This window comes from Callorhinus ursinus, unplaced genomic scaffold (genome assembly GCF_003265705.2).
Source record: "Callorhinus ursinus isolate GAN/ISIS: 27379988/994484 unplaced genomic scaffold, GSC_fseal_2.0 scaffold10, whole genome shotgun sequence".
Classification (NCBI taxonomy): Eukaryota; Metazoa; Chordata; class Mammalia; order Carnivora; family Otariidae; genus Callorhinus; species Callorhinus ursinus.
Window position 1 is genome coordinate 53049554 of NW_027397072.1, and position 11699 is coordinate 53061252.

The window sequence follows — 11699 nt, forward strand, 5'->3', positions numbered from 1 at the left end:
GGCAGGTGGCGGGGGGGGTTGGTGCGCGCAGCCAGGCAGGAAGGTGCATGCCTCTGGTGCATCAGGGGCAAGGCTGGTGTTGCTGCCATGGGGATGGGGCCGGGACTGAGGAGGAGCAGGGTTGTGTGCTGAGCCCAGAGCCTGGGGCCCAGTGTGCAGGTCAGTCTTGCTGGCAAGAGTTAGCTGAGAATCTCTTCAGGGGGGCCTGGGAGAGGATGCTGAGCAGGGACACTGAGACACAGCTGAGACTGCCTGTCCCGGGCACCAGTGGTTGCACTGCCCAGGACTGGGTGACATCTAGACTGCCCAGGCTTTGGGCCTAGAACTGGGCAGACCAGCCTGGAGAGGGTCTTGGCACAGAGCTTTAGTTTACTTATTTTACTTTTTACTATGGAAAATTTTCAAACACACCCAAAAGTTGTGGGAAACTGAAATGAACCCTCTTGTACCTATCATCAACCTTCAGTGATTATTATGATTGTCAATGTTATTGTATGACTTCCCCCTGTAAGTACCTTTTTAAAAACTTTACAAAAATCATTTAATAGATTTTATTTTGGGGGCACCTGGGTGGCTCAGTTGTTAAGTGTCTGCCTTTGGCTCAGGTCATGATCCTAGGGTCCTGGAATCGAGTCCCGCATCGGGTTCCCTGCTCAGTGGGGGGTCGGCTTCTCCCTCTCCCACTCCCCCTGCTTGTGTTCCCTCTCTCGCTTTGTCTCTCTCTGTCAAATAAATGAATAAAATCTTTTAAAAAAATAGATTTTATTTTTTAGCGAAGTTTTAGGTTCACAGCAAAATTGAGCAAAAGGTATAGAGAGATTTCCCACATATCCCTGTTTGAAAACTTTATTTGGAAATAATTTTAAGCTTACAGAAATTGTAAGAACAAGTTTCTTTATTTTTATTTTTATTTTTATTTATTTATTTTTTTAAAGATTTTATTTATTTATTTGACACAGAGAGAGAGAGCGACAGCAGGAACACAAGCAGGGGGAGTGGGTGAGGGAGAAGCAGGCTCCCCGCAGAGCAGGGAGCCCGATGTGGGGCTCGATCCCAGGACCCTGGGATCATGACCTGAGCTGAAGGCAGTTGCTTAACCGACTGAGCCACCCAGGCGCCTCAAGTTTCTTTATTTTTAAATAATGTTTTTCTTACTAGAGAATATATTCTCAGAATGTATATGGAAGAAAATTAAGATCATTAATGATCCTACCACCCCAAAGTAAGTACTATCACTGTTTTGGTGTATTTCCTTCCAGTCTTTTTTCTGTGCTTTTATGTACATATTTTTAACTGGATTTTTTTTATCCAGAAAACTACTCCATCCCCCAAAACCTTCCTGTCTGGTGTGTCCATATGAACTGGCTCAGTCCCAGGGCCCTCACCCCCAAAGCCCTCCACAGAGACTGTAGAGAGCAACCACAACTGATTCAAGTCTGTGGTTTGTGGGTACCCTCATTCTTTGGTTTCAGTGCCAATGCAGGTTTCCCCTTAACATTATTTTCATTTTTGTTTTTCTTGAGTAATATAGGTTGATTTCCATGGGATGAGTTGCCCAGTGCTCCTTGGACCACTGTCTTGCCCACCTTCCACACTCATCTCTGGATTCGGGACATCTGTGTCTGAGCCTGTCTCCCCAGCTCACCTGAGCACTGTGTGAGGGTAGGGCCCCGCTGATTCATCTCAATGTGAGGCACAGTTGGCCTCAAGAAATATGTATGGAATTGACTCAACCCACTTATTTGGCATTACCCATTCCCATCTGTGCTGCAGACTTGCCTTACACTAATTTATAGCCAGCAGCATGGTGTCTGGCACACACTAGGTGCTCAATAAATGTTTGTTACTGCTACTCCCAATAACTTGGGGATTTCTGTACATGTTAGGGCTCTGCTGTTTTTCCTCCTTCCCTTTCCCACCTCCCCCCACTTCTTCCAGATGGTAAAGAAATGACACCACTTTGACATGCCAGAGGGAAAGTGCCCCAGCTTTGTCTCTGTCTTCTGTAAGTTAGGAGCAAAGCTAAGTTGGCAGTGGATTCACAAGAAGCAGCTCCCTGCTCTGAGGCTATTTTATATGTTTGCATTGCTCACAATACCAGTTATCATTAGCAGCAATTAAAACTATTTCAGGATCAGTTCAAAGCTGCCTTTGAGGTATTTTAAGTTGGACCAAAGTCTCCATGTGTCTAGCTCTAAGCCAAGTTTCCTGGTGTCATTAGAAGCCCACTTGTATTTGGAGAATACCCAATCTGTATATTTTGATTGCCTGAATGTTTCATAAATTTCAGGGGTGTTTGCCATAAGTGGGTCAGTGTCCCCAGAGCTGTTGAGACTGTCTTACAAGTCCCACTCCCACCCTCAATTAAGTGAAGGGGACCATGGAGATGGGAGAGGAGGAGGGGATCTGCCGGGCCCCTCTGGCCAGGCAGAACCCCTGGGCTCAGAGGGAGGGTAGCAGAAATCAGAGCAGGAAGAGATGAGGGCTTGGTCTAGGGTGGGGGCATCAGGGCTTGGGAAGAAGGTGGGAACCCACTTGGAGGGCAGGCTGTGGGGAGGGGAGAAGGGAGGCCTTCAGAACACCTTAAGTGCTATTCATATTTGCTTGAAAGATAAACATAGGGAAAGAACCACTTTTGGCCTATTGAACTTGTAGGGAGTTAGTCAGTAATGTGTTCTGACTCTTGGTTGGCCATGGCCCTGACCCCAGGCCTGGAGGACTGGCAGTAGCACTGAGGCCTGAGATCACTGTCCCCGAAACACTTCCAGGACCCTTTGGGACCCTCCAGGGCCACGATTGGCACCAGGCATCTTGCTGCCTGCTGACAGAGTAGGTTCAGCTGGTGGGCTGTGCTGGGCGGTTTTCTGGTAGAAGGGTTCTGAACTGATGGTAAAGGAGGGTGAGGGCAATCCAAATGGGCAAAGAGAGGTTCTGGAATAGTGGAGAACTAGGGAAGGGCCTCACGGGCAGAAGTGCCTGTTCGGTCAGGGCAGTGGCAGGGACCAAGAAGGAGGACCAGTTAAGGAAAAGCTATCTCTGCTAAGTGTCTTTAGCCATGACTGTTGTGAGGACTGGGTACTTCCTGCTTGGGAACAGCAGTGCTGGTAGTCTGAGGCTTTGTGGCTTGAGAATAGGGAACCTGCTGGTGCCTTGGGTTTCCCCACACGTGTTGCTTTGGTCAGAGCCCACCAGCCCCACCTTGGTCTCTGATCTGAATCCATAATTAGATTTTTGTGCAGGATTCACCTCTTTGCCCTTCTTTTCAGCTTGAAGACCCAATGCCAGGCCCCACTGAAGCAGAACGTCAGAACCAGCTGTGGCTCCTGCTCCTAGGAGCTGTACCATCAACCCTACACACCCATGCACCCGCACCAGCCCCGGGACGGGGCCTCAGCACAGGCAGTGGGGGATTGCGCAGGAGGGGGGCCGGCAGTGAGGGCCTTGCTCATGGTGGTGAGTGCCCAGAGAGGGGAGGAGGGGAGGCCCCTGTGTCCTTGGCCCCGCACAGTCGAGGGGAGATGGCAGGATGACCCACTTTCAGAGCGGCATGGCTGTGACTGGGATTGCTTCACATGGTCAGTCTGCATATACATGTCCATCTTAAATTCTTCAAAACGGGCTGTTAAACATCTGTATCCTGTTTTCATTAGCTTGTAAGCCATGGTGATGGGGACCTGCCTAGTTCTCTGAGCCAACAAGTGTGCCCAGAGGCTAATAAACAGCAGGTGCCTCCAATAAATCTGATTTTAATACTCAGTGTAAATGTGTGTGCAAATACATCTGAGAAATGAAAGGTGGGAGCTGAATTCTATATGCAAGTTACACAATTTCATAGCCATTTTGAACGGAGAACTGTAGTGTGACTGTGCATGGGTGGTGTAGGGTTTACATGTACAGGAGGTGTGTGCAGCGTGCAGGGAGGACGGCCTCTATGAGTGCGGTGTGAAGGGGTACGTGCGTGTGTGGATGGGGATGGGGGTGTGGAAGAGAAGTCCCCATCAAACCAGGTGGAGACACCAGCTATGTACTTTATAGGGCCTGGGTCAGAATGAAAGCATGGGACCCCTCGTTCATATTTATTGGGAATTTCAAGATAGTGCAGCGCCAAAGCCAGGTTGGCCTTTCTGAGCGCAGAGCCCCACGTGACGTCATACGCTAAACACCCACGGAGCCTGCCCAGGCTGGAGAGTGTGGACCTATGGTCTCCCCTCAGCCTTCCCGTGCTGCCCTGGTAAATCCTTGAATCCCTTTGCTCTCTCCCCATCCAGGTCTCAGGGTGACCCTGATTTGGAGGATGGGGGTGCTAGCCAGAGGCAGCCTGGAGAGGAGCTGCAACTGGTGGCGTGTGCATCTCCTAATCCTCCTTACATTTCAGTTGGAACCTCATCACGGGCACCATAAGGTGTGTGTGTCTCTCGGCTCTTTGCTCAAAACAGTCTCCTGAGGACATCCAGGCCCCCTTGCCCCCACTGCCCACCGAGGGCTTCAGTTCTTGGGGGCCTGATGGGCTTTCTACTGATCTTGTGCATAGCACAACTGCCCGGGGGGAAAACGGCAGAGGGGGCCAGGGAGCTGGGGGCAACAAAGGGCCAGCAGAGCTCACAGCCCCAGATTCTCAGTGAGGGGTTGTGGAGGGTGGGGATTCCCTAGGTCCTTCCTGTTTATTGTCCTGGTTTGCCTCCTTTCCGGTTGAGTATGGTGTGCCTGCTTCAGAGCACACTCAGGAGATGCTAATGGATAATAAAGAGGGTGTTCCTGCCCCAATACCTATACTTGTCAATAATTAACCATGATTTCCTAGGTTCTGGGAGGAGTTTGTGGCACCTGGCCTGCCCCAGCTGGTTTAGCTCATCATTGTAGATTAGCATAGCAATTCCAAGGTCCCTCAGTGGTTCTGGGGTGTTCCAGTTATGGCTTCTCCCAAGGGTTAAGGGAACGTGAGAAGTTATTTCACCATGTTCCTGATCCTAGCCAGAGACCGGTCCCTAAACTCAAGGCCTTCCTGCTCTCCTAGTAACTGTGAGGGCCCCGTGTGCTTCTGTCGGGGGGTCCAGATGGGCCTGTACGAGCAGAACACCTGCCTGGCCTCTGAGGAGGGCCCCCTGCCTCAAGCCAAAGGACCCAGGAGTGTAAAGGTTGTTTGGGCAAATGTCAAGGGCAAGGTGGGCAAGAAAGGGGATTTAGGCCCATGTGAGTGGGCAGGAGTGGATGGAGATTTCAATAAATTTGTTAATCACTGGCCACAGGGCTTGACCTGCCCTAGAGAGAGGGCATGACCGAGGCCCCCATGCAGGGGTGGGATGACCAGCTGGCTTTCCAGGAAAAAAAAAAGTCCTGGTTAAGAATTTGCTAATGTCCGTGGTGTCAGTACTGCCACCAGGTCCAATTTCAAGCTACCAGCTGGTTTAAGAACTGACTTACAGAACTCTTGAACATTTAACAACCAGCTCTCACTGCCCGTTCGCTCACCGTCCCCACGAGAGGCCATCAACCACACAAGCCCCCAGGACCCACCCGCATGTCTCCCTGAGCCCGACTCCCACTTCCCTGCCTGTATTTGCAAAATGCCCTTATCCTTGCGTCGGACTGTGCGTGAGCCTGGGCCTGAGGCCAGCCATCGCCCTTCACACCCCTTGTGCTGCAGGCCTGGAGGAAGGCCGGCTGGTTGGCCTCACGGGTTTCCGTGGTGCCGCGGAGGTGGTGGATGTGAAATGGCTTTGCCAATGGGAACACCAAACCCAAGCAAGTGCCACAGCCCAAGTCTCAGGGACAACCTATCTCTAGTCCGGAGCAATGGGGAGGTATGACTCAATATCTGCCCGATGGTTTGACAAGCTCCAGTTTGGAGCATCTAGCAGTCTGCCAGGTGACAAGCCACCCTGCCTCTCACCTGCCTCCGTCCCACCTCTTCGCAACCTCCTCACACACTCCCACTTCCAGGGGACCAGGTGCGCCCGGTGCGGAATACCAGGTAGCCAGGAAGCCACTACTAGGTCAGTTCCCTGGACCACAGAACGACACAGCGCCCATCCCAGGAGTTGGGAGGCTGTCCACAAAGTTCACTGGCAGATGGGGCTTCCTGGTCTTGTGGGTGGCCAGACCATTTCTCTGCGTGCAGGTTTTTCACGGTGCAATCTTCTTGGAGACCCACCTGCACTTGACACCTTCCTAGTGACTCCATTTCCCCCTCCTCTGGGCTTCTGGAATGACACGAGGGCCCCACCTTAGCCAGGCAGCTGTGATGAGAGGTGTTGACCCAGCTGCCTCTCTGCTAGCTCACTGTGTCAGGTGGAAGGGGCTGAGACAGCAGCAGGGACTAAGGATCTTTCAGTATAGCCAGGGACCCTGGGCACATCCAGAGGCAGGACTGGGGCCAGGGTCCTCTCAGAGTCAGCCAGGCACTGGGGGATGAGTGGTACAGGGAACCAATGAGAAACAGGCTCCGGGCCAGGAAAAACAGCCCAGAGCCGCAGGTGTGCCACCGTTCCTGCTCCTCTCTTGTCTTAAACCCTCTTGCTTGGTGACAGCACTCAGCCAGGTCTGGAGCCCAGCAGGGAACACCTGCTGACCCGAGAGTAAGTTTCTGTGGGGGCTGGAGACAGTCACATGTGTCTGGTTTGTGTGAACCTCACACTGTGGTTCATTGCAGGAGACGGAGTTATAAATGAACCAGCACACCACACTGCAACATGTGCTCAGCCGGGAGTGGGCACATGTGTGAGATGCAGAGGAGAAGGCTCCATAGAGGGGATGACATTTGAAGGAGGTCATGAAAGTGGGTCCCCCCAACAGCCCCAGTCTCTCTACACAGGCCCAAGTCAGGCTCCAACTCTGGGTCTCACAGATCTGCCTTCTGGGAATCCATGGGGTGGCCCAAGGCAGCCTGCACTCTCCAGCAGGAGGTCACACAGCCAACTTCCTCCATCCAAAGCCTTCCAGTACCTCACCACTGGCTTTGCCAACATGGCGGACATTTCCCCTTCTCAGAACATAAGGGAGTGAGATTCCCTGGCTGCTCTTTCCATGAATGAGCACAGAACGAGGGGGGTGGGGAGGGAGGGCTGCAGAGCTTGAGGAAGGGGCTCTTGGAAGGTTCCTGGAGGGTGAGAGGGAACAGGAGGGGAGGAGACGACATCGGTGGCTCAGAGGTTGGGGCCCACCCAGTGCTGGAGCTGGAGCCCATCTGGATCCTGACGTACACTCCCAGAAGTTCAGAGTTGGCACCAACCCACTTCAAGGCCTTAATGAGGGTGCTCTGGCCTAGGCCTGCCCCCTCCCCCCTCCCCTCCAAGTGCTGACTTTGAATTAGATGTGATCAACGAGGGAAAAATGACTGTAGCAATCAAGTTCATGGTAAATGCTTGTGTGTGTGTGTGTGTGTGTGTGTGTGTGTGTGTGTCCCCTCACTTAAACAATTTCTGTGCATTCTTGATTCTGGGACTATCCTCTGTTTTTCCCTCTAGAGAATCTTACGGGATTCCATACTTGGTTTAGAATGTATGAGAAACACCTACCCCAGGCCTTGCACAAAGTAAGAGCGTAGTGAATGTATGCTCCTTTTCCTTAGCCACTCAAAGTGGCCACTGGGGGTTGAGGGCAAAGGGGCTTCCCCAGGCTAGAAGCTGATGGGCCTTTGGTCCTTGCCTTCCCCTTCCTTCTCCAGCTGATGACAGACACCTGGATGTCATAACATACTCTGTGTCCTCATCTGTTATTCTCGGACACAGGCTAAACCCTCTGGGGAGGGTACTGAGTGGGTCCCCTCTGACTGGGGCTGGACTTTCTTGCACCGTGGGCTGGCCTGTACCAGTCCCAGGGATAGATGCAGAAGGGTGAGGCACTGATCCTGCTCGTTGGGCAGGATGCTGGCAGGAGGGCGGGCTGAGCAAGGGCGGGGCTTCCAGAACAAAGGAGAATGGGGAGCCCTGGGGGCCTAGGCTAGGCATCAAAAAGGCTCTGCAGAGTGAGCAGGCCATAGCAGCTGCCTGTCTCCGTGCCCAGCAGTCAGTCAGACAACCTGCGCCGGGCCCCTTCCACCTGCCCCAGAAGGGCAGCAAACAACACTCAGAGAGGCCTTGTTCTCCAGCGTGATTGCGCCCACACTGCTCTGTGGTTTGCTCTACTTGGCGTGGGTTGCTGCTGCAGTTCCAGAGGAGGGCAGAGGGATGGCGGGGAGTGGAGCCAGGAGCCAGGAGGGCCGTCGGGAGCATGCATTGATCCCGGAGCCCTTTGATGGGATGAATGTAGCCCCATACCTCTGGCTGCACCGCTTTGAAGTCATCAACGATCTCAACCACTGGGACCATGCCACCAAACTAAGGTTCCTGAAAGAGTCCCTCAGGGGAGATGCCCTGGAGCTCTACAGTAGACTCAGCCCCAAGGACCAGGAAGACTATGGGACTGTGAGAGAGACCCTCCTGCAGGCCTTCGGGGGGCCCGAGGCCGCCCCCAGCCACCTGCCCAAGGAGATCGTCTTTGCCAACAGCATGGGTAAGGGCTACTACCTCAAGGGGAAAATTGGCAAAGTGCCCGTGAGGTTCCTGGTGGACTCCGGGGCCCAGGTCTCTGTGGTCCACCCCGGCTTGTGGGAGGAGGTCACGGATGGTGACTTGGACACCCTGCGGCCCTTTGAGAATGTGGTAAAAGTGGCCAATGGGGCTGAAATGAAGATCCTGGGCATCTGGGATACAGTGGTGTCCCTGGGTAAGCTGAAGCTGAAGGCAGAGTTCCTAGTGGCCAATGCCAGTGCTGAAGAAGCCATCATTGGTACTGACGTGCTCCAGGACCACAATGCCGTCCTGGACTTCGAGCATCGCACGTGCACCCTGAAGGGGAAGAAGTTCCGCCTCCTGCCTGTTGGAGGGTCCCTGGAAGATGAGTTCGACCTGGAGCTCATAGAGGAGGAGCCCTCCTTGGGAGTGGGGGAACAGGAGCTCTCCTACTGAGAAGCCCCCTTTTCTTTACCCCCCAAACATGGTGGGAAGACCCACCACAGTGGAGGGGAAGGGCAAATATCCTCAGGGATCACTGGGTTTTGCCACCTCTCTGGAACCAACTCTTGCCTCCTTCTCTCCCTCTTCTCTGCAGGGGCCTTCCTCTGTCCCTGGTCAGGGAGGCTGCCATCTGAAAAGGCACAGGTGAGGGAGAATAGGCTGGCTATCTCAGAGGAAGGGAGAGTCCTCATGGGTGGTCAAGCTGCTATTGGTGGCAAAGATTTAAGGCTGGAAGGTTCTGAGAAGGCTAGAAATGGCTGTCTTTCAGAGAGGACTGAGGTACCTCTTCAGATCCCCTGAGATCTGGCTCAGTCACCTCCATGCAGTCCTTCTCAGTTGGGCTGGGTCCTGCCTGCAGGGTCCTCACAAGCAAGACCCACTCTTGCAGGTGAGGGTCAGAGCTGCTCTGGAGTCTTCCCTGTTGGGTCTTCCCACCTCCCTGTATGATGTAGTTTCCTTCTGTCATTTGCTTTGAAACTCATTGAGCCTTATGCCAATAATTCATTCTTCAAAAACCAATAAAAACTGACTCATGGAAAAACCACGTAATGTGTTGATTGGGGATGAATGGAATGGATGTGAGCGGCTGGGTAAAACACGGAGAAAATGTCAAAGAGATGGAAGATCCAAGTGCTCTGGGAGTGATTAGCCTGGAGCTATAAGAGAATATATACACAGCGCCTGTATCTATGTCTTGGATTTTCTCAGATAGCCTCAATTTAAAATATTTTTACTTATTTCTTCCATAATTCCTCTAATCCTTTCAAACTACAATATTTTTGCATCCAGGTTGCCTCTTCTACCCAAGAGTGACCCTAACGTTATTTGTGAGATACTGATTGGGGATTGGAAAATTATGGTAATTGTAAACAAGTGGGAAAATACCTGCCTGGCAAGTAGTTCATACAGCCACCTGGGAGACAGAGACAACAGGGCAGGCGACAAGCATTGACCTGCATGGGGCAGCCCAAGGGAGTCTGGAGGACAGAGGTGGAGGTGGCCGTGGGGGCTCTGGTATCTCAAAGACAGCTCCTTCCTGGAGAGACGTGGGGCCTGAGACTAGAGAGACGGGATGGAGTGGGGAGGACATTCCCAAATCTGGGAATGGGATGTTTGTTTTTTTAGGGGTCTTCCTCATATCTGCTTCTAAGTTCCTGCCTCTCTGTTTGGAACTCAGCTGGGCTGAGTATCTGGAAACACTCAGCCAAAAAGGATCTGCAGGGAGACTGAGGGTGCAAAGCCTCAAGAGCTTTTGATGGGAGGTGGAAGAGGACATCTTCCTTTCATGAGGGTGGGATGAGCCTCTTCCGGAAGTTTGCGCCTGAACATCCCCAAGGGAGAGACAACTAGCTGGGCAGGAGCCAGAGGCATGGTTGAGTCCTCCTCCTCAGAAGCCTCTGGGGACTTGAGCCTGGCCCTCCAGCAGCTGTTCTGAGCCAGGGGCCCTTGCTCCCCTCTCTGATTTCAGTTGCGATTCTCCTGGGAACTGAGGCCCAGGCGCAGCCCCTCATCCTCATGATTACCGCAGCCCATCCCCGGGCAGCCAAGCCTACTAACAGGAATCCGCTCCAGCGGGCTCCGTGCATGGGGGGCGGTGCGTGGTGCTAGGTCAGTACAAACAAAGTCTTATTCCGGGCCAATGAGGCCTGGAGAGGCCCGGCTGTGGAGGAGGGAGGAGCCAAGAAGGAGGTAGGGGAACACTGCAGAAGGAGATGGTCTGTCTCCTTGTGCCTCCCAGGTCCCTTTCTCAAGTTTGGTTTTCAGCTCCTAACAAATGTGGCTTCTCTCCTAGGCCAAACCCTCCTCTGAGGGGACAACCCAGGCGGCACCTCCCTGTGACCTATTTTCTCCAGGTCCTTCAGATCCGAGGCACACGCTCAGCTGAAGGAGGGAGGGTGGGGAGGCGGCCAGGGGATGGGGAGTTGGGTGCCGGGCCAGAATTTCAAGGCAACACCTGGGTTGCCCCGTCTCTACCCGCGCCCACACGCGGCAGGCAGCGAGCCCTGTCCTACACGAACAGGAATAAGGGTGACCTGTGGCCCAGCGGCAGAGGTGCTTGCTCCTCTGTTCTGAGTGAAGGGAGCCTGTCCCCAAAGGAATGTGAGCCCTGGGGTGGGCCCAGCTGGAGGGTGGGGGGGTCTGTGACTTTGGAAGCACAGGCCCTCATGGAGGAAGGAACCAATGGGTGGCTCTCACCCGGGAGTGAGACCGGAGACCAATGCTGTGTGCGTGTGAGGTGGTTACAGGTGCGAATGCGTGAAGGTGGAGCCTGGGCTGCAGGGGGGTGAACGGCTCTCCTGGGAACGGAGCATCAAGGGGGAGCCCTGGAGAGCAGCTAGGAAAAGTAGGTTGTGGACACATGGCAGAGGGCTTGGTGCCTGGGGGAAGGGTTTGCACAAAACTTGAGTCTATGATGACATAAATAATAAACAGGAAGGCCTGGGTGGCTCAAGTCAGTTGAGTGTCCAACTCTTGATCTCAGCTCAGCCCTGTCTTGGACTCCATGCGGGGCTTGGATCCTACTGCGTGTTTAAACCACGGTCAACCAGAAGATTCATCCAGCTTCTGGGCGTATGATGGACACAGCAGCAGCAGAGAATGCAGCTCTGGAAGCTGATGGAAGCTTCCAGGGTGGTATTCAGCCTTAGGGTCTCAATTTGAGATGATGGAAAGGGAGAGGCATCAATGTAAAGGTTTAATCCTGGC

At 53.3% G+C, this 11699-nt stretch overlaps 1 protein-coding gene across 41 annotated transcripts in view; it reads left to right on the top strand.

Annotated features, from left to right (window-relative positions):
- Positions 1-9537, top strand: part of ASPRV1 (aspartic peptidase retroviral like 1) — a 108398-nt gene extending 98861 nt beyond the window's left edge. For 36 of the 41 annotated variants that reach the window (XM_073897587.1, XM_073897579.1, XM_073897580.1 and 33 more), the window contains 4 exons: positions 1159-1222; positions 1524-4402; positions 5645-6775; positions 8005-9537. In XM_073897587.1, the coding sequence (XP_073753688.1) occupies positions 6607-6775; positions 8005-8945 (1110 nt within the window). In that variant the 5' untranslated portion in view covers positions 1159-1222; positions 1524-4402; positions 5645-6606 and the 3' untranslated portion in view covers positions 8946-9537. The remainder of the gene's footprint in view (positions 1-1158; positions 1223-1523; positions 4403-5644; positions 6776-8004) is intronic. The other 5 variants (XM_073897585.1, XM_073897583.1, XM_073897614.1 and 2 more) reach the window with 5 other exon arrangements.
- The last annotated feature ends 2162 nt before the right edge of the window (positions 9538-11699 follow it).